General features: G+C 44.0%; 1 protein-coding gene across 1 annotated transcript in view; it reads left to right on the plus strand.

Moving 5' to 3' along the window:
- OXSR1 (oxidative stress responsive kinase 1) overlaps positions 1 to 27,897 on the plus strand; it is a 102,250-nt gene that overhangs the window by 41,838 nt on the left and 32,515 nt on the right. The window contains exons 4-6 of the mRNA XM_032237757.1: positions 1,703 to 1,844; positions 10,008 to 10,063; positions 25,047 to 25,156. Of these exons, the coding sequence (XP_032093648.1) occupies positions 1,703 to 1,844; positions 10,008 to 10,063; positions 25,047 to 25,156 (308 nt within the window). The remainder of the gene's footprint in view (positions 1 to 1,702; positions 1,845 to 10,007; positions 10,064 to 25,046; positions 25,157 to 27,897) is intronic.

Below are 27,897 nucleotides of genomic sequence, written 5' to 3' on the forward strand. Positions count from 1 at the left end.
GTGGCTTTAATTGACTACCTCAACCAAATAAAATCTGTACCTTTTCTTTTGAATTCAGCCTCGGTTGCAAGTTTTCTGGGATGTTTTTTTTTGTTTTTGTTTAGGGCTTTAAAGAAAAAAAAAAGATTAAAATAAACCAATTTTAAAGATGATGATTCAGCTTCCAAAACCTTTCAGCAAACCTGTTCAGCCAACCAACGTTTGACTTAGGAGCAGTCAAGGTAGACTTATTATGTCAAAATACACGGATTGCAGCAGTAAACAGTGGAAGCTGCACTACCTTAAATGGTAGAAAAAGGTGAAAGGTTTAGTAACTTAGTGAATTCTGCACGAGAAATATTTAAATTTCACATTGAAAAGTTTAGGAGGATTGAGAAGGATATTTTTTCTTTTTCAATGTGGTATTCCTCTAAAGCGGAGGAGTCAAACTCAAGACATCCGGGGACCAGATCCGGCCCATGGGGGGGCTTAGATCTGGCCCGCGGGACTGCTCTGGAAACAACAAAGGACCAGCCCGCGGTGCCCCTGCCAGCAAAATCGGTGCTCGGGAGGACTGCGGATAGCCCTCCCAAACTCCATTTTCGCTGGCAGAGGATTGCAGGAAGCTGTTGCATGTGAAAACAGAGCTCAGGAGCCTGTTTTCTTTTTTCTTTTTTTATTAAATTTTTATTTCTCATATATACATTCACAATTATATGATCTCATAACTGTTATTAATAATATGTATTTGTAACAATTTTTCTCCCCTACAGTTGACAATATAATTGAAATTGCTTTCTTACCATCCCATAAACCCCTCTTATTTTACAACAATCCTACTTCTTCCTTCCTTCCCTCCTTCCTTCCCTCCTTTCTTCTCTCCTTCTTTCCTTCCTTCCTTCCCTCCTTCCTTCCCTCCCTCCTTCCCCCTTCCCTCCCTCCTTTCTTCTCTCCTTCTCTCCTTCCCTCCTTCCTTCCCTCCTTCCTTCCCTCCTTCCTTCCCTCCTTTCTTCTCTCCTTCTTTCCTTCCTTTCCTCCTTCCTTCCCTCCTTCCTTCCCCCCTTCCTTCTCTCCTTCCTTCCCTCCTTCCTTCCCTCCTTTCTTCTCTCCTTCTCTCCTTCCTTCCCTCCTTCCTTCCCTCCTTGCTTCCCTCCCTCCTTCCTTCCCCCCTTTCTTCCCTTTCTTCTCTCCTTCCTTCCTCCTCTCCTTTCCCTTGTCTCCTTCCCCTTCCTCTCCTCTACCCTTCCCCTCTTCTTCCTTTTCCTCCCCTCTCTCCTACTCTTACATTCCCTCCAATTCTTCCTCTGCTTTTCCCTCTCTCAGGAGCCTGTTTTCATTGGCAGGGGCCCCCATAACACCAGTGAGGTCGAGCTGGCCATGCCCACCATGGCCACATCCACCCTGCACCCACCCTCCAGGTTAAACACAACTCTGATGCGGCCCTCAATCAAATTGAGTTTGACATCCCTGCTCTAAAGGTTCCCTCCCAGCTCTGACGTAAATGCCATTTTTACATAGGGAGTAAATGTAGATTAGAGGTGCTTGCAACCTGAGATCCATGCTTCCCATATCTTTACTAAGCTATCACATCATTTGTCTGATTCAGGTTTAGGGAAAACCATGAATCCAGCTGTTGTACAGATAGTTCTCGACTTATGATCACAATTCTCAGAAGAATCTTCTTTCTTTCACTTAATAAAGCCTTTTCTCCTTATCGACATAGGTTCTGTTCTGGATGTGATCAAGCACATTGTAGCCAAAGGAGAACATAAGAATGGCGTCCTGGATGAGCCTGTAATAGCCACAATCCTCAAGGAAGTTCTGGAAGGACTGGAGTACCTGCATAAGAATGGGCAAATCCACAGGTGGGTCTCAGGTTCAGATCGCATTGCTTCAGATCGCTGATGCGTCCACCTTTTCCCTATCCATGAAGAACCAGAGCTCTGAATTCCCAGCTGCAATCTCCCCCATTTGTTTGTCTGGTGTTAATCCCTGCTTACTGGGCACTGGCTGCTGGAAACAATGTGTTCTAGTGTTTCTGTTTCCTTCCTGGGCTTTCATTAGTCTTTTTTTGAATGGTGTGTAAATGTGGTTTATCTCTTTGTGCTTATTGATGACTGAAGACATAGAATGACTTCTGCCAATAAGGAAACAGGAACTCAGGCAAGATTGACAGCTGCCAGACATAGAGCCATGTTAGTTTCTGGTTTCAAAAAATGTCAGGAAGGATTTGGTGGCAACATTGTATGAAAAGGGCAGACAATTTGTTGAGGTTGCAGCATCCTCCCATCGGGCATCGCTTTCTGATTGGCTGCCAGTCGTGGGATTCATGATTGACTTGTCAGGAAGCAAGTGGTCCCTTCTTGTCAGGCGCCAGTCTCTTTATGATTAGCTCCTGCATGGCTGAACCTTAATTCTGGCAAGCTTAAGAACGAACAATGTTTAAAACCGCCTTCCAGTAGCCTATCTCGATCTGAAAAGGCTACATCAGGCCTGTCAACTGGCAGCCTGTGGGCCGGTGCAAGCCACACCCACCCCAGTTCCGCAAAGGCAAAAAAACCACCATGACAACATGACAACCGGACCCGCGACATGATTGAGTTTGACACCCCTGTTCTGCATAGTTTGGGTTGCCCAGAAGGCTGAAAAACCTTAGAGCTTAGAGCTTCCTTCATTGGAAGAAGGGAAAGTGATTATTTAAAACAGGGGTGTCAAACTCAAGGCCCAGGGGCCAGATCCTGCCCACAGGGTGCTTAGATCTGGCCTGCAGGGCCACCCTTGGAACAGCGAAATCTACCAGCAAAAACGGAGCTCTTCCTCGGCTCCATTTTTGCTTGCGGAGGTTTGCAGGAGGCCGTCGTGAGTGAATATGGAGTTCGGGGACCTGTTTTCACCGGCAGAGTCCTCAGACCACCACAGGCGCCCCCGGAATAAGTGACATCGAGCTGGCCATGCCCACCCTAGCCATGTACACTTGGCCCCCCGAGGTCAAACACAACCCTGATGCAGCCCTCAATGAAATTGAGTTTGACAGCCCTGGTTTTCAAACTCAATTTCATTGAGGGCTGCATCAAGGGTTGTGTTTGACCTCGGGGGGGGGGGGGGGGGCAAGTATACATGGCTAGGGTGGGCGTGGCCAGCTCGGTGTCACTTATGCACTTAATGTACATTAAAACAATATTTCTCAACCTCAACAGCTTTAAAATGCTTTTTGTTCTCCTTCTCTCAAGCAAGAGACCCCGTGCCATTTCAGACAAACAGTTGCCTAATCTCTTTTTAAGAACCTTGGGTGTTGGGGCTCCCATAGCTTCTGGGGGAAAGTCATTCCACTGATTAATTGAGGGGTCCTTGCTTCTTCTCTTGCAGACATTTCACTACGCAAACTAGGTAGCATCATCGAGGAGTGCAGCTTGCTGCCAGCCTATATTCTAGCGGCTTGCCTGTCAGTGTTGGTGGGGGTGGTCTTAGAGGCTTTTGGGTTGGGCTTTTGGATCTTTGGCAGTTTGTGATTGGGATCGAGGTGAAATCCTCCCGGTTCGGCTGAACCGGTAGGGGACGATTGCCGTTGGTTCTGCAAGTAGTAGGTTAAAAAAAAAGCTTCCGAGGATCAGCTGTGAGCCGCGCAATCGTCAGAAGCTCCCCACCCCGCTTTTTAAAGCATTTTTCCCCCTGCAGGTTCAGCCAAATAGGCAGGAAAAAAAATGCTTTAAAAAGTGAAAAAAAGTTGGCCATGCCCACCCATATGACCATCACCACCATCACCAAGCCACGCCCACAGAACCGGTGGGCAAAAAAAATAGATTTCACCACTGATTGGGGTATTGTTTACTTGGTTGTTGGTCTAATGTTAACCTTGGAGGTAATTTATGCCTGGGTACTGATGGCTGGTGGAGAAGTGCTGGGGTCTTTTAGTTTATTTACCTACTTACCGTATTTTTTGGAGTATAAGACGCATCACTTTTTTTGTGAAAAATGGGGCATGCAGAGATTTTGAGATGCCTGAAAAGTGTTCCTGGGTGTTGGGGTGGCAAAAACAAGCAAAAAAGACCCATTTTTCACACACACAAAAAAGGCATGCATAGCCTTTAGGAGGCTTGTAGAGTGCTCCTGGGTGCTGGAGGGGGACAAAAAGGAGCAAAAAACAGCCCATTTTCTGCTCGTTTTTGCTCTCCCAACCCCCCCAGGAGCACTTTGCATGCCTCCCCAAACCTCTGCAAGTCCATTTTTGTGAAGTGGGCGGGGCTTCGTGAGGCCAAAGTTGCTGTATTCAGCGTGTTTTATAACTTTTTTGGCCACAGCTCTTAAACGAACCACTGCTGTTCATAAGTTAGTAACCTGGGTTGTGAAGTGTATCTGGCTTCCCCAATGACTTCGCTTATCGGAAGGTGGCCAAAGCGAATCACATGACCCCTTGGACACTGAAACCGTTATAAATATAAGCATCTAAATTTTGATCACAGGATCGTGGGGTTGATACAAAGGTCATAACTATGAAGAACGGTCACCAGTTTTCAGTGCCATTGTAGCTTTGAAGGTCGCTATGCGGACCGTTGTAAGTCGAGGACTATCTGCCTTGCAACACAGCTACAAAATCTACCACCATAGTCTGCAGTCGATCGGAGGGAAAGCTGGAATTTTGCCCTTTTCCTCCCTTGGGTGTCCTTTGGTGTAGAATGCACTGATGATTACGCAGTTATGAGATACCTGCAACTGAAGAGACATCTGATCCCATTAAAGGTCGCAGGGCCTAGTGGGGAAGATGCTGGGTTAGGAGCGGGGAGATCTGGGTTCAAATCCCCATACCCCCCTCAGCCTGAGAAGTTCCTTGGGGGATTTTGTGCCAATTTATCTTGCAATTATTTGTTCAGTGACCGTTAAAACAGGACTGAAAAAAGTGACATCACCATTTTTCACACTTAACGTATTTTTCGAATTATAAGACGCACAAGGATTTTGAAGAGGTAAATTTTAAAATAAAGTTTTTGCACTCTGCAGGCTTCCCAAACTCTCTGCATGCCTCGTTTTTTTGTGAAAAACGGGGCATGCAGAGAGCTTGAGAGGCCTGCAAATTGCTCCTGGGGACTGGGGGGGGGGCAAAAATGAGCAAAAAACAGCCCGTTTTTTGCAAAAAAAAAAGGGGGGGGCACACATAGTGTTTAGGAGGCTTGTAGAGTGCTCCTGGGGGCAGGGGCAAAAATAGAGCAAAAGCAGCCTGCTTTTCGCTTGTTTTTCCCTCCCCAGCTTTCAGGAGAACTTTGCAGGCCTCCCAAACCCTCTACCCATCCATTTTTATGAAGGAGGGCGGGGTTTCAGGTGGCCAAAAATGCTGTATTCAGTGTATAAGACACACCCAGATTTTCAGCATCTTTTTTGGAAGAAAAAGGTGCGTCTTATACTTTGAAAAACACGGTAGTTGCTCTTGGGATCATAAAAGGCGAAATCCAGGGTGAATAAAACGTGCCAAGAGAAGATTAAGACACCAGAACACAAGAGCTGTACTTGTGCTCTCTTGATGTTGATTCAAGACCACAACACGATGGAACTGATTGAAACCTGGTGTTGATTGACGGCTCTGCTGTTGCCAGTAAATGAAATCTCAATTGGCACAGTTAAATCGCTTAATGTGATTATGAGGGTTAGAGGAACAAGGGATCACTTCTTTCCATGCTGTGATCCTACAGCAGCAGGTTTTCCTGTTAAGTGAGCACCAAAATCTTCATCTCAGCTCCGAATTCCCTCTTTTCTTTTTGGGAGTTGAACCTTGAGCCCCCTGTTAACAAAACAACAGACTTAACAAAGTTGGAAGGGACCTTGGAGGTCTTCTAGTCCAACCTCCTGCTCAAGCAGGAAACCCTACACCATTTCAACACAAATGGTTGTCCAGACTCTTCTTAAAATTTCTAGGATTAAGCACCCACAACTTCTGGAAACAAGTCACCCCACTGATTAATTGTTCTCAACTGTCAGGAAATTTCACCTTAGTTCAAGGTTGTTTCTCTCCTTGATTAGTTCTCATCTGTTGCTTTTTATCCTGCCTTCAAGTGTTTTGGAAAATAGATTTGTCCCCCTCTTCTTTGTGGCAACCCCTGAGATTTTGGAAAAAACTGCTATCATGTCACCTCTACTCCTTCTTTTCACTAAACTGGACATTCCCAGTTCCTGCAACTGTTCTTCATATGTTTTATCCTCCAGTCCCCTAATCCTCTTTGTTGCTCTTCTCTGCACTCTTTCTAGAGTCTCCACATCTTTTTCTACATCATGGCAACCAAAACTGAATGCAGTATTCCAAGTGTGGCCTTACCAAGGCATTATAAAGTGGTATTAACCCTTCACCTGATCTTGATTCTATCCCTCTGTTTATGCAGCCTAGAACTGTGTTGGCTTTTTTGGCAGCTCCTGCACACGGCTGGCTCCTATTTAAATGGTTGTCCATTAGTACTCCCAAGATCCCTTTCACAGTTACTACTATTGAGCCAGTTATCACCTGTACTATACCGATGCATTTGGGTTTTCTTGCCTAAACATAAAACCTTATTTTTTTCACCATTGAATTTCATTTTGTTAAACAGAGTCCTGTGTTCAAGTCTGTTGAGATCCTTTTGGATCCTGAGCTTATGGAGTATTGGGTATTCCTGCCAAAACGCTGTTTTCCTTAGAGGAGATTCAAAGATGCATCCCAAGCGATGCCTCTTTAAAACACGACAGAAGATGAGAAAGCCTCTCTTTAAAGTGTCCAGTCAGCAAGGAGACCCATTTTCACAGACAATCCTAAGATAACAACAAATTGTAAACCACCCCCCACTTCGTTGAACAAGCCATATTGCCTTGATTTGCATGCTGCACCAATTTTTAAAGAGCCTACATCTTGAGTTGGAATGTAGTTTGAATTGATGTAGTGCACCGTTTTGTGGCCTTTGGGAAGAAGGGTCTCTTTTTTGGATGTCCTTTGGATAATGGGAATCTTGACTTGTTGATATGGACACTGCCTTGTCCTTGGAGTATGGGGAGGAGAAAGGACTTCGTCTCCAGGAATGGACTCTCTCCATGCTCTGAAGGCAATTGTCTTCAATCCATCAACACCACCCTTGTCATTTGCAATGTGAGATGCAGCGGAACAAGCCCATAAGCATATTTGTTCCGCTTCTTTGTCATTGCCAGACATAATCTGGCACGAACGTAGATGATGGGATACAGATGATGGAATACCAGAGATGGTGATCAGCAGGTTCTGACCAGTTCTGGAGAACCGGTAGCGGAAATTTTGAGTAGTTTGGAGAACTGGCAAATACCACCTCTGGCTGGCCCCGCCCCCATCTATTTGCTGCCTCCTGAGTCCCAGCTGATTGGGAGGGAATGTAGATTTTACAGTATCCTTCCCCTACCATGTCCACCAAGCCATGCCTACCAAGCCACACCATGCTCACAGAACCGAATCCCGCCACTGACCTGGAGCACTAATTGGTGGGCATTTTTTCACACTTTCCACTAGCTGGTTGCGAGGGACACTGGCCAAAACGAAATAGAGCAGTGGATTGTGGCACAAAAAGTTGCCAAGAATTAAAAAATGTAAAACCAGCCGATGGGAAGTGGCTCTATGAAGATTCCTATTCAGCTTTTTGGGCTCCCCCCACCACCCCCAGTAAACATTAATCTTCCACCTACTCTCAGATAAAAGTAAGGAGACCAGGAATGACATGATAGCAGTCTTCCAATATTTGAGGGGCTGCCACATAGATGAGGAGGTCAAACAATTTTCCAAAGCACCAGAAGGCAGGACAAGAAGTAATGGATGGAAGCTAATCAAGGAGAGGAGCAACCTGGAATGAAGGAGAAACTTCTAATAGCGGGAACAATTAACCAGTGGAACAACTTGCCTCCAGAAGTTGTGATTGGTCCAACATTGGAGGCTTTCAAGAAGACTGGACAGTCATTTGTCTGTAGTGGTACAGAGTCTCCTGCTCGAGGAGAGGGTTGAACTAGATGACCTTAAAGGTCCCTTCCAGCTCCATTCTGATTGATGGATTGATTGATTTCCTGGTAATCTTTTATCCAAGTATTAACCAGGTTTAAGCCTGCTTAATTAAAAATTAGCCAAGGTCAGTTAGGTCCTGTTGAATCCAAGGAAGCCGGGTGCTGAGGTTAGTAACTTTCTTTGAAACCTCTGTTCTATTCTAGCAATATTGGGAAACACCAAGTGCATCGTTAAAGTCGCAGACAAAAATCCAGAATTTTAGTGTTTTTTTAAAAGCTTGAAATCCTGGGGATTTCCCAAAGGATAGAAACCTCCATTTGGCAGCTTCATCTTCAGAGAGATAACCGATTTGCTCCATTGTTCTGTTCCCAGGCTTCCCAACAGCATGAAGCAAACTCCTTGTCCCGACAAAAAACCCTTTTATTAATTGACTGTGTGTTCTGCTCCTTCACAGCCAGCAAAGTCTTTCAAGGGAGGATTTATGGTCACAGACCTTATCTGGCTTGGAGAGCTGATGGGCCGATATCTACAAAACATGGCAAGGAGTCTCGGAGAGTCACGAACTAATTAAGCGAACTAATTGCCTCCTGAAAACTCCACTCCCCTTTTGCTCCTCTTTTGTTTCCTCTGGGAGGGGCCATCCATCGTCCACCTGTGGCCTTACTCCCAGGTCAACCCCTGTTCTTTAGCTGTTCCCTTCATCTGGCCACTCTGTGCATGCGCACACTGGGAACAGGCTCCAGCTGTTCTTCCTGATGTCGACTCTGAAGGCAGCTGATAACTGGCATACGGCCCTGGCCCTCTCTCTGCCTCTGGCACAGAGCCCTCATCAGAGCCTTCCCCAGACTCCAGGACTGGCCCATCTTCCTCCTCACCATCCGAATCTGCTGCCAGATCTGCTGGCCACTGGTGGGCCACAACACCCAAATCCATTCTTTTTTGTTGGCTTGGAGAATACAGCTAGCCCTTGACCACCATGGAACCCAAACTTTTCCATTGCTAAGCGAGACAGTTGTTAAGTGACTTTAGCCCCATTGTACAACTTTTCTTGCCGCAATTGTGAAGTGAATCAATGCAGTCGTTAAAGTTAGTAACCCGGTTGGCAAGTGAATCTTGTTACGTGTTTGTGTAGTGGTGCATATTAGAGGTGGTGACCCCTTGAAAGCGATGGAATTTCATTTTAATGTGTACATTCAAAGTGACGACAAAGCTATTCTGAGTCTTAAGTCTAAATCTGGCTTCCCTATTGACGTTTCCTGTCAGGAGGTCGCAAAAGGGGATCACGTGATATGCAGCCGTCATAAATATGACTTTTTTCCCGGTGCCAGTGTAACTTCAAATGGTCACTAAGCGAATGGTTGTTAATGGAGGACTGCCTGTACCTTGACGGTTACCAAACATCCGAATTTTGATGCTGCAACGATGATAAATGCTTACGCGTCATAAGTCAGGCCAGGCTGGCTTGCTGGAAAAGCCAACTTTTTAGGGCGCGTCGGAAGGACCGGAGGTCGTGGATTATACGAAGCTCCGGGGGCAGCTCATTCCAGAGGGAAGGCGCTCCCACAGAGAAGGCTCTCTCCCTGGGGGTCGCTAGCCGACACTGCCTGGCCGATGGCACCCTGAGGAGGCCAACTCTGTGGGATTGCACTGGATGGTGGAGGCTACCGGTGGCAGTAGGTGGTCTCGCAGGTACCCTTGGCCTAAGTCATGGAGCGCCATGCCGCAATGGGAAGGAAACAAAGAATCTGCATCCATACTCATGGCTATATTTTCTTTCTCTTTTTCTCTCCCTCTCCCTCCCTCCCTCCCTCCCTCCCTATTTTTTTTCTTTTCTTCCTTACTCCCTCCTTTCTCTTCCTTCCTTCCTTTCTTCCTTCCTTTCATCTTTCCTTTCCTCCCTCCCTCCTTTCTTTCTCTTCCCTCCCTCCTTTCCCTTCCTTCCTTTCTTACTTCTTTTCTTTCCTCCCTCCCTATTTTCTTTTTTCCATTCTTTTTCTTCCTTTCCCTTTCCTCCCTCCCATCCTCCTTTCTTTCTTTCTTCTTTTCTTTTTCCTAGGGATGTGAAAGCTGGCAATATCCTACTGGGAGAAGATGGGTCAGTCCAGATTGCTGGTGAGTATCCATCAAACCTTTGGAGAGAGCCCACAGAAGTGCAGAACTCCAGATTGTCTGGCTAAGTAGATTCAACTGAACTGAAATTTATTGAGTGTCGAACGGCGTTTCTCCGTGTAAATATTCCCCGCTGTTCAATTTGGATTGAGTGGTGGTTATTGTGAGACTGTGCTCTGCTACCAGGACACCCCTTAGATGCAGGGCTGGGGAACTATATATACCCTTTTAGGTCCTGTGGACTTCAACGCCCAGAATTCCTGAGCCAGCCATTCTCAGAACTCCTGGGAATTCTGGGAATTGAAGTTCATGGGGGATAAAGGGGCCATATTTTCCCTGATCCTAGAGAAACACATTTGCTGCAGCTTTTTTGTCTTTCCCCCTTTTTTTACAGCCCATTTCTGCCTCGGTTTCCCTTTGGTGAATTTGGAACAGGTGGAGGGGTTTTTAGCTGCACTTCTTAGCTTCTGCTATAGTAATTTCCAGGCCACACACAACTCTCTATTTCTAACAGAGAAATATAATGGTTTCTAGACCGTCCTCTCTCTCACTCTCTGTCATTTAAACAATGTTTGTTAGCGGAGGGAGCTGTGTAGCCGTGTGGAAGCGGGATGCTTGAGCAAAATCACAACTCAGCTTGAAAATGATTTTAATGCAGGACCAGAAATTCAGATTCTGTTTATCTCCTCTCTCAAGAGAGGGGAAGGTAAGCTGTGTGTGTGGGGGGGGAGAGAGGTGGAGGAAGAAAAAAAACGGGGTCTAATGTTGGAATCCTGGATTCGAATCTTCCCTTTGCTAATGGCTCCATGTGCTGGTGAACCGATACTCTTCCATGATCTAGGGTTTACTGTGATGTTTGTGCCACACTCCCATTGTGGTTTCATTCAGCAAGCAATGATGAAACATCCAGTGATTTAATTGGATGTGTGAATAGTGCTTTAGTGCTTCTGACTTGAGGACTAACTTTCCCCAATCAGAATTTTCCTATTGAGTGGGGCGTTCCTTCCTTGCCCCCCCTGCCCCCCTCTTCTTTCCTTTTCCTTTTACCTTTCTTTCCCTGTTTCCCACTTCTCCTTTCTTCCCTCCTCTTTCTTTACCTCCCTCCCTTCTTTCCCTCTCTCCTCCTCCCTCACCATCAAAACCTGCTTTGAACATTTCAGGTTTATAATAAGAGTTCCTGTATATCCATGATAGCAATAGCAGTTAGACTTATATACCGCTTCATAGGGCTTTCAGCCCTCTCTAAGCGGTTTACAGAGTCAGCATGTTGCCCCCAACAACAATCCGGGTCCTCATTTCACCCACCTCGGAAGGATGGAAGGCTGAGTCAACCTTGAGCCGGTGAGATTTGAACAGCCGAACTACAAAACTGCAGTCAGCTGAAGTAGCCTGCAGTGCTGCACTCTAACCACTACGCCACCTCGGCTCTGATGGCAAACCTATGGCATGCGTACCACAGGTGGCACACGGAGCCATTTCCGAGGGCACGTAAGGTGTTGCCCTGTCAGCTCCAGCGCACATGTGCGCCCTGGCCAGCTGATTTTCAGCCTTGATTTTTGGCCCTTTTTCCCCCTTCCGGAGGCTTCAAGGAAGCCTCCTAAAGCCGCTGGAGGGAGAAAAACGTCCCAACGGGCCACCTGGAAGGCCAGTTTGCACATTGGGCTGTTTTCCGCCCTCCCCAAGCTCCTAGAAAGCCTCTGGAGCCTGGGGAGGGTGAAAATCGGATCTAGCGAGTGCACAGGAAGTCAGAAAATGGGCAGTTTCCAGCCTCAGGAGGGCCTCGGGTGGGAGGGAGAGTTTTCTCCCTCCCCAGACTCCTAGAAAGCCGTGCACGCATGTGTGGGGCAGCAGGGTGGGTGGGTTCACATGCGCATGCGCTGGGGGCACAGCGTGGGGGGGAGGCATTAAATTGTGAGGGTGGACACACGTGTGTGTGTTTTTGGCACTCAAGGTGAAAAAGGTTCGCCGTCACTGATCTATAGATTCTTCGGAATCAAGAGCATGTTTTTTTTTTAAATGGCCTTTCTTTCATTTGTAATCACCACAGTTTATCAACTTAAGAGCCGCAGGCCTGGGCTGCAGTATAAATTTAAGAGAGCTTTCCCCTTCAGTTTCATCTGTTTCCAAACTGTGGGAGCTCCTTGCAGTAGGTTTCCAAAGCCTTCCAATTTTGCCCTTTTAAGCTGACTCCCGAGTGCTTAAGGATGTTCATTGCTGGACCTTCGTTGTCCCCCAGCCTGGAGGGAGCCATTGTTGTGTCCCGGAGTTAGCAACTGTGCCTGCCTCTTTTCCTCCCGTGCTTTGATATCGTTTCTAAAACCGTTTGGGCATCCTCTGCCTGTTGCAGTCAGATAAAGCAGGGACTCCTTCACGTTGGAATAATCAGTTGCATGAAAGGCACGATGGAGAGGCCGCTAAATTCATTCATGCGGAAATACCAAAGGAGGTCTTTAGCCCGCCTTGTTAGTTTCGTAGATGCTTTTAGTTCATTGTTTTAAAGATGGTCTTGGTTAAGTGTTGACGTCTTTCAGCATTGTATGGTTGGGACATCCCTTGCAGTGTTCTTTCCTTTTGACAGTGAGGGGTGGGGGAGAAAAGGAGAAAAAACCCTCTATGTAGGTAGCCCTCGGCTTGCAACAGTTCATTGGGCGATCGTTCAAAGTTACGACACTTTATAAAAAGTGACACAGCCATTTTTCACACTTTTTTTTAATCATTCAAAGGTTTTATTTCTTTTAAAACACAAATATTTCATCATTCGTCAATCATTAAAACATCGAAGTACAATTTTTTTTTTGTGTGTGTGCCCCTCCCTCCCTCCCTCCACCCCCCCTACCCCCCTGACTTCCCCCTCCCCGACTTCCCAGAACCCGTACACGGTATGGATTTTTTGCAATAGCAATAGCAGTTAGACTTATATACCGCTTCATAGGGCTTTCAGCCCTCTCTAAGCGGTTTACAGAGTCAGCATATTGCCCCCAACAACAATCCGGGTCCTCATTTTACCCACCTCGGAAGGATGGAAGGCTGAGTCAACCCTGAGCCGGTGAGATTTGAACAGCTGAACTGCAGAACTGCAGTCAGCTGAAGTAGCCTGCAATGCTGCATTTAACCACTGCACCACCTCGGCTCTTTTAACAAACACAGTCTAAAATCTATTGAAGAAAAATAAATAAATAAAGAAATTAATGACATTCTGCATTGACCTTAGCTTCTTCTTGCTGAACTAACTTTAAACAATTTAAATCATTTCTGATCTTAAGCATAGGCTAACTGGAATTTCTTGGTCCCGTATTTACTTTGTATATAGTCAATCCATTTTTTCCAGTCTCGTTTATATCTCTCATTTGAGTGATCTTTAAGATATGCCGATATTTTAGCCATCTTGGCTAAGTTTGTGACTTTCAATGTCCATTCTTGGATTGTAGGCAAGTCTTCCTTCTTCCAGTATTGCGCCACCAACAGTCTTGCTGCCGTTATTAGGTGCAGAATCAAGTTAGTCTCTACCACTGTAAAGTCAGTACATATACCTAGTAAAAATATCCTCCTGGTCACATGATCAGAATTTAGACACTTGGCAACTGGCAGGTATTTATGACAGTTCGAGGTCATGTGGCCACCTTTTGCGATCTAGTAACAAGCAAAGTCAATGAAGAAGCTAGATTCACTTAACAACCATGTTACTAATTAATTTTAACAACTGCAGTGGTTCACACTTGACAAATGTGGCAATAAATCATAAAATGGGGCAAAATTCACTTAACACATTTCTCATTTAGCAACATAAATTCTGGGCTCAATTGTGGCCATAAGTCAAGGACTAGCTGTACTGAATTAAAAGGACCTTGCAAATGTGTTTTAACTTGCCCCAGATATTCAGATTTTGCTTTTTTTTTTTTTGACTTGGCAGATCAGTGCTATTTTAATAGACTTATGGAATATGGCAAAACGCCCATATGAAGACTTGGGGAGTTGTGTTTAATATAAAATAAAGATCCCGTAGTGCAAATGCACTTACGCATGATTCTTATCTTATTATTTCTGGAGGCAGGAACATGGTGGGATGTGCTTCCAATAACCAAAATACAGGCAGTCCTCAACATATGATCATAATAAAGTCTGCCTATTACAGTCATATATTGCGACTGTCATAAAATGGGCCAGAACCAATTTTACAACGTGTTGGGAGAAATGTCCTTCTGGGTTCAGTTCCAAGTGGGGGAAAAGACACTGGAAACATGGAGGCTGTTTGGAAAGATGGTTTTATAGTGGGCAGGACCACATGGCTTGGAGCTCCTAGATGAAAAAGGGGAAGAGATGCTGAGAGTCTCTGAGTTTTACGCCCTCTCTGGGATTTGAACTTCCTGGGGCACAGGAAGAGTATCGTGATTGGTTGCAGTCAGAGGTCATAGCTAGCTTTGTAGCTTGTCTGCGTGCTAAGTTTGGTTGAAACTTGGTGGGCAGTGCAATGAAGGGCAATGAAATGGCTCTGCCTGAAGGGGATAGGTCTTTTTTTAATGTAGACAGGCTCAAGCCTTAATGGCCCATTGACAAAAGTGGGGTGTGTGTGAGTTTCTGCCTCCCTTTTAGGGGTAAATATTCTGCCTTTTTGATATTTCCTAAAACATCTCATTCTCCTAGGAGAGGGGTAGGTGCTAATGTCCTATACTTGTTTGTGGCAGTTATTAGGTGAACTTACCAATTGTTGTTAAGCAAATCCAATGACTCGCTTTGGTCACAATGCTGCTGAAAACCAGAAATGTTGGGGTTTTGGTTTTTTTAGCAATAGCAGTTAGACTTATATACCGCTTCATAGGGCTTTCAGCCCTCTCTAAGCAGTTTACAGAGTCAGCATATCGCCCCCACAGTCTGGGTCCTCATTTCACCCACCTCGGAAGGATGGAAGGCTGAGTCAACCTTGAGCCTGGTGAGATTAGAACCGCTGAGCTGCAGATAACAGTCAGCTGAAGTGGCCTGCAGTACTGCACCCTAACCACTCCGCCACCTCGGCTCATAAAGTTTTTACAAAGTCGTTGCAAAGGACAATCATGTGATTGTGGGTAAGCTGTAAACGGTGATAAATTGTGGTTGTGAACTTTGATCATGTGACTGCAGAGGTGCTTGAGTGTCAGAACTTCAGAACTAGGTTGTAAATAGTCCCAAGGTAGATAACAGATTAATAGAGTTGGAAGGGACCTTATAGGTATTAGCCCTTTACAATGATGGGTTTCAAAAATTTTTGGGACCTCTTCTGTAGGTGTGGCCTGCTTTCCGGGTCCACTGGTGGAACCTCTTCTAACCGGTTCGGTAGATTTGACGAACCGGTTCTACCGAATAGGTGCGAACTGGTAGGAACCCACTTCTGGCCCTTAACCCATCTCACCACAGGGCGTCTGGGAAGAAGCAATGCTCAACCAAGCTTGGGACTCAAAAGATACACAATCTACAAAGTTAGCTAAGACCCCGCCCCTGGGAGTCTGACAACCAATCAGAATACAATATTTACACAGGAACAGGAAACAGAGAGGTGGGGCCGAACAGAGAGTATAAAAATCTCAGGAACTCTCAGCAAGCCCCTTTTTTCTCTCTTTTCTTCTTCACCCAACATCTGGAAGCATGTGATTCCCCCTTTTCTGTTAAGGAGCCCAAGCCATGTGTTCCTGTCCACCATTAAACCATCTTTCCCAGCAGCCCCCATTTTTCCAGTGTCTTTTCCCCCACTTGGAATTGAACCCAGTAGGACATTTCTTCCATCAAGTACGCATAATACTACTTTCCCAATTTCTAATTTCTACTTCTTTTTTCTAACACTTAATAAAGTAACCACTATGTTAAAAAATGCTGTATAGCTATGCGTCATCTCTTGCCCTTTTTTAGAACAAACCACGGTTAAAACAGGTCAGTTGCTCTGTTGCATGTCTGAATATTCCATGGTAGACTTATGAAAATTAAGAGAAGATAAGGGTAAAACCCTGGTTTTCCATCAGGACATTCTGATCTCTGTTTCGCTATCATTTTCCTGTTTGCTCGCACCTACTTGCCGGCTCGTATTTCAGATGGAACTGCATTTTTTTCCAAATAAAAACCATGAGGAATTTGTAAGATGACCAGTCTGTGTCACTCTCTGAATTTCCTGAAAATCCATCCAGGACAGCATATTGGCAGATGTAAAAACAAGCTTGGGAAGAGAAATACAATACTCAACATTCCCTTCATATGTTGTGGTTTAGGTTTCTGACTTCCCATCAACAGGTGGAGCAGATTCAACAACAGCTAAAGTAACAGAAAAGTAAGGAGTCCAGAACAGTGAAAATACTATTTTATTTTACTTTACTTTACTTTACTTTATTTTATTATTTTATTTTATTTTAATTTTATTTTACTTTATTTTATTTTATTATTTTACTTTATTTTAATTTTATTTTACTTTATTTTATTATTTCACTTTATTTTATTATTTTATTTTATTATTTTACTTTATTTTAATTTTACTTTATTTTATTAATTTCCTTTTTAATTTAATTTTACTTTATTTTATTTTATTATTTTACTTTATTTTAATTTTATTTTACTTTATTTTATTATTTTATTTTATTTTAATTTAATTTTACTTTATTTTATTTTATTATTTTACTTTATTTTAATTTTATTTTACTTTATTTTATTATTTTATTTTATTTTAATTTTATTTTACTTTATTTTATTTTATTATTTTACTTTATTTTAATTTTATTTTACTTTATTTTATTATTTTACTTTATTTTATTATTTTATTTTATTATTTTACTTTATTTTAATTTTACTTTATTTTATTAATTTCCTTTTTAATTTAATTTTACTTTATTTTATTTTATTATTTTACTTTATTTTAATTTTATTTTACTTTATTTTATTATTTTATTTTATTTTAATTTTATTTTACTTTATTTTATTTTATTATTTTACTTTATTTTAATTTTATTTTACTTTATTTTATTATTTTACTTTATTTTATTATTTTATTTTATTATTTTACTTTATTTTAATTTTACTTTATTTTATTAATTTCCTTTTTAATTTAATTTTACTTTATTTTATTTTATTATTTTACTTTATTTTAATTTAATTTTACTTTATTTTATTATTTTACTTTATTTTAATTTTATTTTATTTATTATTATTATTTTATTTTTCTATGCAGCCTTAATTATTATTACAAATAACTGAAGGCGGTGAACATAGTTCATCCTTCTTCTTCCTCCTGCTATTTCCCCTACATGGATTGGCTAAGAGATTAGGCTAAGAGAGAAGCACTACACAAAATCACCAGCCAGCTTTCATGCCTTGGTAGGACTAGAACTCACCATCTCCTGGTGATTGGCGCAAAATCGCTTAGCTGGCTTTTCAGGGTGGGATTAGAACTCACTGTCTCCTAGTGATTGGCCCAAAGTCACCCAGCTGGCCTAAGGCAGGACTAGAACTCACCATCTCCTGGTGATTGGCCTAAAGTCATCTTGCCGGCTTTCATGCCTAGGTGCGACATGAACTCATGTTTATCTCAACTAACTGATGGAAATTGCTGTCATACAGATAGATGGCTGTCAGTGACACGCTACTCCGACTTCTTTATCAGTATCCATTCCAATCAGTTCAGTTCAGTTCAGTTCACTTTATTTGTATGCCGCCCTTTTCCCTGGGGGGACTCAGGGCGGCTCACAGTTCAAAAGGGGTGGGGGAAGGACAAACAATTTACAACATAAAACATTACATCATTTAAGAACTCAACAGTCATACAATTCGAGTAGGGGTTAGAATCTTTAACTCCAGGCCAGCTGGGATAGCCAGATTTTAAGTGCAGCGCGGAAGGTCTGGAGGGTGGTGAGGGTCCGGATCTCCACGGGGAGTTCATTCCAGAGGATCAGAGCAGCCACCGAGAAGGCTCTCCTCCGGGTAGTTGCCAGTCTACACTGGCTGGCTGATGGAATTCGGAGGAGGCCTAATCTATGCGATCTTATCGGTCTAGTGGAGGTGATTGGCAGTAGGCGGTCTCTCAATGCCAACCAAGTTTTTAAAACTAGCATGGCTAGTCCTGGGTTTTATGACAGATCAAATATTTTTACTATCACTATATGTTTATAACACTGCTTCAGCCAAGGCAATTCTAAGTAGTAGGCTAAACAGGAAAAAAAAAACTCTCTACCATTTGTAACTGCAATTAAAACGTTTTGATTAAGTTCTCAATTTTTCAGCCAGTTGTTAAATGCTGTCTGCGGTGTCCTGCAGTCACGTGGCTGCAATTTACAATTGTTATTATTTCCTGTGAACTGACATTTGCTTCCGGTTTCTGCAAAAAAAAAAAAAATCCATTGTTTAAAACAGGTTTGCTTAATGACTGACAGAAAGAATAATTGGGAGACCTGCCTAACATTGTAACCGTTAATCCGGACTCAATTATGGTTGTAAGTGGAGGACCGTGAATGTTTTCTTGACCGTGGCAGCTTGGAAGATTGAACAGACAGACAGACAAATGGACGGATGGATAGATAGGGTAGATGGATGAATGGACAGATAGGACAGACAGACATGGTGGGTGGGTGGATGGATGGATGGATGGATAGGATAGGATAGGATAGGATAGGATAGATAGATAGACAGAAAGATAGGGTAGATGGATGGATGGATGGACGGACGGATGGATAGGACAGAAAGACTGACAGACAGTTGACGGATGGATGGATGGACGCACTATCAGCCAAAGGAAGTGATTGTGGTTTCTGACCTTTATCTATCAAATAGCACAAGTGGTGAAATGCACCTATTGGTAAACTTGTTAGAAATCCATGGTTTTATTTTAAAATATTTACTTATCTTCCAAGTCTTAAATGATGGATAAGCTTGTTAAAGATCCCTGGTTTTATTAAAAACGTGATTTAGCTGCACTCCAGCCCTCAAAAATACAGCTCTCTTCTAAAAAGTATTTACCGTCCTTTGCCATCACAAACTCTCTTTGAGTTGTGGAGAAAGAGCAAAGGTTGACAGGAAGATATTTATCAGTTTGGTGGAATTTCCTTGCTTAAGATGAAGAAGAACAAAAGGAGACCCCAGGGGATTAACTGATGAAATTCAGAGGTCGCAAATGCCCAGCGTGCCTTTAGCCATTTTCAAGCATCCAGAATATGTTAATCTGCATAATGGTTCAAATGGCTAAACCCAGTTCTTCTCATTCCATGTTTGACCTCGCAAGAATTTAAGAAGCTGAAATCCTTGCATCTGATGTCATCCCCAAAGATCGGGGAGGGTGGGTGCTAAGCTGCCCACCCTCGTAGCATAAGGAAGGTTAGCACTATATGTGAAACTTTGCCATGTTTCCCCATCAAAATAACCCTGTTGTTTTGTTGTGAAAGGAAAATGGAAGCACAAATCTCCGTGAGCAAGGATGAGATTTGTAAACGAAAAAACAAAAACAAAAAAGCACTTCAGGTGTTGTTGTTGTTGTTGTTGTTAGTCGCGAAGTTGTGTCTGACCCATTGCAACCCCATGGACAACATTCCTCCAGGCCTTCCTGTCCTCTACCATCCTCTGGAGTCCATTTAACGCCTTCTGCTTTGGTGACTCCATCCAGCCACCTCCTTCTCTGTCCTCCCCTTCTTCTTTTGCCCTCCATCGTTCCCAGAATGAGGCCCTTCTCCAGGGAGTCCTTCCTTCTTGTTAGGTGGCCAAAGTATTTGAGTTTTCTCTACAGGATCTGGTCTTCTAAAGAGCAGTCAGGGTTGATCTCCTCCAGGTTGGATCACCTTGCAGTCCAAGGGGACTCGCAGGAGTTTGCTCCAGCACCAGAGTTCAAAGGCTTCCATTCTTTGGCCCTCAGCCTTCCTTATGGTCCAACCTTCACAGCCATCCATTGCAACTGGGAAAACCATAGCCTTGACTAGACACACTTTTGATTGGCAGGGTGATATCTCTGCTTTTTAGTATGCTGTCTAGATTTGCCATCGCTTTCCTCCCCAGGAGCAAGAGTCTTTTAATTTCTTGGCTTCACTCCCCATCTGTGGAGATCTTGGAGCCCAGTAAAATAAAATCTGTCACTTCAGGTAGTCCTTCACTTACAACCATTCATTTACTGGCCATTTGAAGTTACAGCAGCACTGAAAAATGACTTAACAACCAGTCCTCAGGCTTACGACCATTTCTAGGATCATGTGACTCTAATTTGGGCACTTGGTAACCGGCATGTAACCAGCACGGGTTTCCTGGGTTCATGTGATCACAATTTGAAACTTCCCCGGCTGGTGTCCAGCAAGAAAAATCATGACGGGAAGTCAGATTCTCATTTAACAGCTATGATTTGTTTTAAGAGCTATGGCGTAAAAGACCATAAAATTGGGTATGATTCACTTAACAACCACATGATTCATTTAACAGCTATGATGTGTTTTAAGAACTATGGCGTAAAATTGGGTGATAAAATCGGGTGTAATTCACTTAACAACCTTCTTGCTTAGCAATGGAAATTCGTAGGTTACTTTTTTCAGTGACGTAACCTTGAATGGTCTCGAAAAGAATGGTGGTAAGTCAAGGATTGCCTGTACAGGCAGTCCTTGATTTACGACCACAGTTGAGCCGAACATTTCTGCTGTTAAAGGATGAGGCACTGGGGACGACAGGTACAGGCAGTACACCACAATTGAGGCCAAAATTTACGTTAGAGTGAGATCTTGGCTAAGTGAGTTTTGCCCTGTTTTACGACTCTTCTGGCCACAGCTGTTAAATGAATCGCTGCACTTCATAAGTTAGTAACCTGGCTTGTTAAGTGAATCTGGCTTCCCCAGTGACTTTGCATTGCAACACAGCTACAAAATCTACCACCATAGTCTGCAGTCAATCAAAGGGAAAGCTGGAATTTTGCCCTTTTCCTCCCTTGGGTGTCCTTTGGTGTTGAGTGCACTGATGATTACGCAGTTATGAGATACCTGCAACTGAAGAGACATCTGATCCCATTAAAGGTCGCAGGGCCTAGTGGGGAAGATGCTGGGTTAGGAACGGGGAGATCTGGGTTCAAATCCCCATACCCCCCTCAGCCTGAGGGTTCCACCACAAAACCGCGTTCGACGAAACCGCGCTCGACAAAACCGCGTAGCTGACATCATCAACAGGGCGACAACAGCGCAGAGACAGAAGCACACTGTAAACGCTAAACCTAAAATTAACCCCTAAACCTAAACCTAACCCCCCCTAAACCTAACCCTTAACCTAACCCTAAACCTAACCCTTAACCTAACCCTAAACCTAATCCTAACCCTAAACCTAACCCTAACCCTTAACCTAAACCTAAACCTAACCCTAACCCTTAACCTAACCCTAAACCTAACCCTAAACCTAACCCTTAACTTAAGTTGAATCGGCTTGCTTTCAAAGCACTATTTAAAGCGCCCTTCTTTCTCCGCGCTCGCTGTTGTCGCCCTGTTGATGACGTCAGCGACGCGGTTTAATCGGGCGCGGCTTAGTCGAGTGCGGTTTTGTCGTGCCACGCAGCCTGAGAAGTTCCCTGGGGATTTTGTGCCAATTTATCTTGCAATTATTTGTTCAGTGACCGTTAAAACAAAAACCTGCAAAGTAGCAGACCTAATCTGAATTTCAGTTCAGGCCTTCTGAAATAAATCTCTGAGATCTTCTCTAAATTCTGATTCCACCCTCCCCCCCCCCCCCCCCAAAAAAATGTCTCTCCGCAAACTCTTAATGCCATTCTTTTCATAAGCATGTTCTTCATGTCAGCTGCCATTTTATGCATGCATGTACTTTGTGGTGACAGGCTGCCATGATGATGTGATAAGGGGGAAGGAAGAGGGTGGGGGGGGGGGATATTTCCGGAAAGGAAAGTAAGCGCTGTATCTCCTTGAGACGCTGCTTCAAGGTCACCCGGCTGGGAGAGGGAGGGGGCTGCATACCAGCCTATGCTTGAATTAACCTTTAGGAAAACATCTTGCCTGAACCTGGTTGGGTACCCTGGGGTGGGCAATGAGAGGCAGTTAAGGGAGGGAAAAGTAGAGATTTTGACGCACCACTTTCAGTTCTGGCTTTGTACTACTGCAATATATTTGACCTCTAATAAACTATACCAGCGAAGGTTAACCTTTTGGGTGCCAAGTGCCCAACGCAAGCACAGACAACCCCAAAATGAGGGGGGTGGCGCAGTGGTTAAATGCAGCACTGCAGGCTACTTCAGCTGACTGCAGTTCTGCAGTTCGGCTGTTCAAATCTCACCGGCTCAGGGTTGACTCAGCCTTCCATCCTTCGGAGGTGGGTAAAATGAGGACCCGGATTGTTGTTGGGGGCAATATGCTGACTCTGTAAACCGCTTAGAGAGGGCTGAAAGCCCTATGAAGCGGTATATAAGTCTAACTGCTATTGCTATTGCTAAAATGCAATGCAAGCGCCCCCACAAACATGCACTGTGCCCCCTGTGCATGCACCCTCCCATCCTTATTTGTGGCTTCCAGATTGGTACAGGAGGCCTTCCTGGACCAAAGTAGGCTGCAGGGAGAGGGATACACACGAGTTAACCCTCAAAATGCAATATAAGCACCCCAGCGCATGCAACACCCCCCCCCCGTGCATGCGTGTGTGCATCCCCTGCCTTCACCCCCTGAGAATGCAAGGCAGAGACCTGAAGACCAGCGGGCTGGCAGGAGGCACGCGCATGCATGCGTGGTGGAGCTGGGCTGGGGCAATGGCTAGCATGCCCGCAGAGAGGGCTCTGCGTGCCACCTATAGCAGACGTGCAGTAGGTTTGCCATCATGGAACTATGTACTATACTTTCCTCAGCCAATGCAGATCATTTTTAAGTTATTTAAAGTTGTAGCATTTCCGGCAGTTCTTTTATCTTCTTAAAATCCCAGAAAGGAAAATTGAATTTCAGTGTAATTAGTGCGCTGCAGTAATTTCACATGGTGACTTAAAATACACGCCTCGCATCCATGGCAGAGAAGAGGGTCTGTTTTTATCCTCCTTTCAACAACAGGGTCTTCATAATTTTGTACGTGATCTGAGAAAAATGTAACGGTGTAGAAATCTTGTGACTGGACCGTCAGAGGACATGCATGATTCCAAACTAATTTCTCTTTTGGTCAGGGTGGAAAATGAAAGACATGTAGAAACTTGCACCAATTCTGCAAATGTTATGAAAGCTTTTAGAAATTTTGTAGCATAGGTAGTCCTCAACATACAACCGCAATTGAGCCCAAAATTTCCATTGCTAGGCGAGATAATTGTTAACTGAGTTTTGCCACATATTACGACCTTTCTCGCCACAGTGGTTAAGTGAATCATTGCAGTTGTTAAGTTATTAACACAAACCTAAGTAAATCTGGCTTCCCCCTGTTGACTTTGTTTGTCAGAAGGTCACAAAAGGTGATCATGTGAGCCCTGCACACACTACAACTGACATAAATACCTGCCAGTTGCCAAGTGTTTGGTGCCGGCCTGAAGCCATCTTTATTTTGGATCTCAGGCCTTCCACACTTTCCATTATTCTACTATGCATTTGCTATTGTGGGAAAATGGGAGTGGGGATTGTACAGAGTTAGATGATACGTAGCCATAACAACATTCTTTCTAGAAAGCCAAGGTCATCCTTTGTCTCTGCACCTCTGCACCTGACCAGAATTGAATAGGTGGAAGCTGCCAGCATGGCAGTGGGAGATTGGACCATGTGATGGGCTGGTGGGTGTGGGGGGCAAGATCTTGAACTTTCAACTGGGTTGGGAAAACCAGGGAGCCTACAGATTCGGGTTTCCCCAGATGTGCTAACATGGCTCTCTTAATCAATTGGAACTTTGAGCAATACTTTCACTTGGACTCTGATTTAATTTTGGAGGCTGTTTGGAATGCTGATTATTTTTGATTTTGATCACTTCCCCATAGAGATGCTGTAATGGTTGTAAGTATGAAAAAGGGTCCCTTTTCACCTTTTTTCCAGTTGTTGACTTAAAACATGCATTAAATGAATGGTTTTAAGTTGAGGACTTTCTTTTCTGAAATACTTTTCAAATACAGGTAGTCCCCAACTTACGTCCAATCGCTCAGTGACCGTTCTAAGTTATTGCCTACCTGAAGAAGGAGACTTACAAACCGGAACTGAAATTCTTAACACTCGCCTCCCTCTCCCCACACTGAGGCTTCGTTAGAGTTGTAACTCAAGGACTACAGTGCTTGTTATTGGTTAAGCCTAGGCAGGAGCATGAAACTGTACCCAGTGCATAAGTCTTACATTTGGCCACTGGATGCCTTCCAGGAAGCATTTAATCTTTGCGGTCACAAGGATTTCGTCTCTACATGTGGCATATGATATCAGCCTTGGCCTTGATGACTTGTACTATTTATTGTTCATTTTCTTAATTTTCATTTTTAGATCCATGATTCATGATTCCGTCACAGGTGGATTTCAACTCCCAGAATTATTGAGTCTTGCATGGCTTATGACTGGCTCAGGAATTCTGGGCGTTGAAGTCCACAAGTCATAAAGAGACTTAGTTCTTTAAGGGAAAGGTTCCCCTTACACCTATGTGCTAGCCGTTCCCGACTCTAGGGGGCGGTGCTCATCTCCATTTAAAGCCAAAGAGCCTGTGCTGTCCGAAGTCTTCTCTGTGGTCATGTGGCCAGCATGACGAAATGGCGAAGGCGCACGGAACGCTGTTTCCTTCCCACCAAAGGTGGTTCCTATTTTTCTACTTGACATTTTTACCTGCTTTCGAACTGCTAGGTTGGCAGAAGCTGGGAGAAGTAGCGGGAGCTCACTCTGTTACGCGGCGCTAGGGATTCGAACCGCTGAACTGCCGACCTTTCTTATCGACAAGCTCAGCTTCTTAGCCACTGAGCCACTGCGTCCCTAATAGCCTAGTTCTTTACCTCTGTTCTAAGTCATAGCTTTTGCTTTAAAAAAAAAAAAGATGTACAAGAGAGAATGCTTTTTTAACCCCTTCTTTTCTGTTTTTGTGTTTTGGCGTTCAGATTTCGGCGTAAGTGCTTTTTTAGCTACCGGTGGGGACATTACGCGGAACAAAGTGAGGAAAACCTTTGTAGGAACCCCTTGCTGGATGGCTCCCGAAGTGATGGAGCAGGTAAGAATAAATTGGAAGAGGCTTTCACTGAGCACTGAAATTTCAAATGCTACTAATCCTCAACTTATAACCTCAGTTGGGACTGGGACCTTTGTGTCTAAGCAAGGTGGTTGCTAAGTGAGCTCCTGATTTTACGACCTTCCTTCCCCCCAATTGTTAAGTGAATCACAGCAGATAAGCAAATCACACCGTTGTTAAGTGAATCTGATTTCCCCTGTTGACTTTGCTTGTCAGAAGGTCGCAAAAGGGGATCAGTGACCCTGGAAGACTACAAACCATCATAAATTCATGTCGGTTATCAAGCCTTCTAATTGTGATCATATCACCACAGAGATGCTGCAACATTCATAAGTTAAAATGATCATAAGTTACTTTTTTCCGTGCCGTTGCAACGTCAAAACAGTCACCAAATGAACTTTTATAATTCAAGGACTACCTGTAAAACTTTCCAGAACATTTACCATATTTTTTGGACTATAAGACGCACTGGAGTATAAGACGCACCAAGATTTTGAAGAGGTAATTTTTTAAAAAAAAGTGTTTGCACTCTGCATATTTCCCGAACCCTCTGCACGCCTCATTTTTTGTGAAAAATGGGGCATGCAGAGAGTTTGAGAGGCCTACAAAGTGCTGGGGTGGGGGGAGGAATGAGAAAAAAATGGCCATTTTTTTGCGAAAACGGGCCCGTTTTTTGCCAAAAATAAAGAGCATGCATAGCCTTTAGGAGGCTTGTACAGTGCTCCTGGGGGCTGGAGGTGGGGGGGAAAACGAGCAAAACAAGGCCCGTTCATTGCCCTCCACAGCCCCCAGGACCTCTTTGCAGTCCTCCCAAACCCTCTGCACGTCCATTTTTATTAAAAAGGGGGGGGGGTCAGTGTATAAGACGCACCCAGATTTTCACTTTCTTTTTGGGGGGAGACAGAGGTGCGTCTTATACTCCAAAAAACATGGTATCTATCTAAGAAACAACTTTTACCTTACTGAAATGAGTTTCCTGTGAAAGCATTCCTTTACATTGTTCCAGATATATTTCTTCCCAGTCTTCCAGTGACAGCTGAAACAATAATCTATTGACCCTTGGTGAAGGCCAAGGCAGGGGTGGTAGGATTGAGTTGTGAAACTGCCCGAGAAAGAGAAGGCTGTTGTTTAGCCATAAACTTGGTGACCTGAGTGCATGTCACATCTTCCTCCGTTAACAAGGTATTGCTGCAGTTCAGAGAGCTGAGGTGGCACAGTGGTTAAATGCAGCACTGCAGGCTACTTCAGCTGACTGCAGTTCTGCAGTTCGGCTATTCAAATCTCACCGGCTCAGGGTTGACTCAGCCTTCCATCCTTCCGAGGTGGGTAAAATGAGGACCCGGATTGTTGTTGGGGGGCAATATGCTAACTCTGTAAACCGCTTAGAGAGGGCTGAAAGCCCTATGAAGCGGTATATAAGTCTAACTGCTATTGCTAACTGCTATTGCTATTCATGTCAATGTCTGTGGATGCAAGAGAGGTAGAGGCAGCTGGGATGCGAAGAGATAGAGGCCAGTTTAAAATGGAGGCATAAACGCCACCACTCAAATGAGAAGAGATAAATGGAACAGAGGTTGCCTTCAGAGTTTGTGGGGGCTTCATCCCTGGAAGCTTTGAAGAAGAGGCTGGACTGCCACCTTCCAGAAAGGGAGCAGGGTCTGCTATTTGGGTGGGTGGGAAGGGTTGGACTAGATGACCTACAAGGTCCCTTCCAACTCTGTTATTCTAACCTTCTAAGAATACTGTACAGGTAGTCGATTTACGACCACACGATGGAGACCGGCATTTCTTCTGCTGCTGATCCAGACAGTTGCTAAGTGAATTTTACCCGATTTTTACGGCCTTTCTTGCCAGAGTTGTTAAGTGAATTGCTTCAGCTGTTGAGTTAGTAACGCGGTTGTTAAGTGAATCTGGCTTCCCCCGTTGACTTTGCTTGACAGAAGGTCGTAAAAGGGGATCACGTGACCCCAGCGGACACTGCAACTGTCATAAATACGAGTCATTTGCCAAGCGGCTGGATTTTGATCACGTGACCACAGAGAGGCTGCAAAATGGGAAAACGGCCACCAGTCAGTTTTTTTTCAGTGCCAAAGCAAGAAGGTTGTTCAGTGCAGTGAGTCACTTAACAACAGTGGCAAGAAAGGTCGTAACATGGGGCAAAAGTTACCTAACAAATACCTCATTTAGCAACAGAAATTTGGGGCTCAATTGTGGTCGTAAGCCGAGAACTACCTGTATTGGGCCATAATTCTCATTGGACTCAGTCACAGAAGTCCTGAATGTTACGGTCATTACAGGAAGTCAGACAACTTTGGAGACCTAATCATGGGCTGTAATGAATCAGTTCAGGCCAAGAGAGAAGCATATTTCAGACAGCCGTTCATGGTATCTTGCAATAAAGTTGAATTTGGGATAAGATGCATGCACTAAGAGGGTGTTTGAATAGCTGTGTGAATTTTCCAACCGTCATTATGAATGTAACTACTTCTGTCGTTCATTCACTATATATCTTAACTATTTCTGTGGGAATCGGTCCTGGAATTTGTTTAGGAAGTGGGGCGGTTCTAAACTTATAATGAAGTTAGTGTAGAATCCTAATAAATTATCTTTATAATAAAGGTAAGTCTTTGATTCGTGGTTCCTCTCTGTTCAAAATGGAAATAATATTGACCTTTGCGGTTGCCAAGTAATGTGGTCGCATCTCACTTTGCAACTGCTTCACT

This window comes from Thamnophis elegans, chromosome Z (assembly GCF_009769535.1).
Source record: "Thamnophis elegans isolate rThaEle1 chromosome Z, rThaEle1.pri, whole genome shotgun sequence".
In the NCBI taxonomy this organism is placed as follows: Eukaryota; Metazoa; Chordata; class Lepidosauria; order Squamata; family Colubridae; genus Thamnophis; species Thamnophis elegans.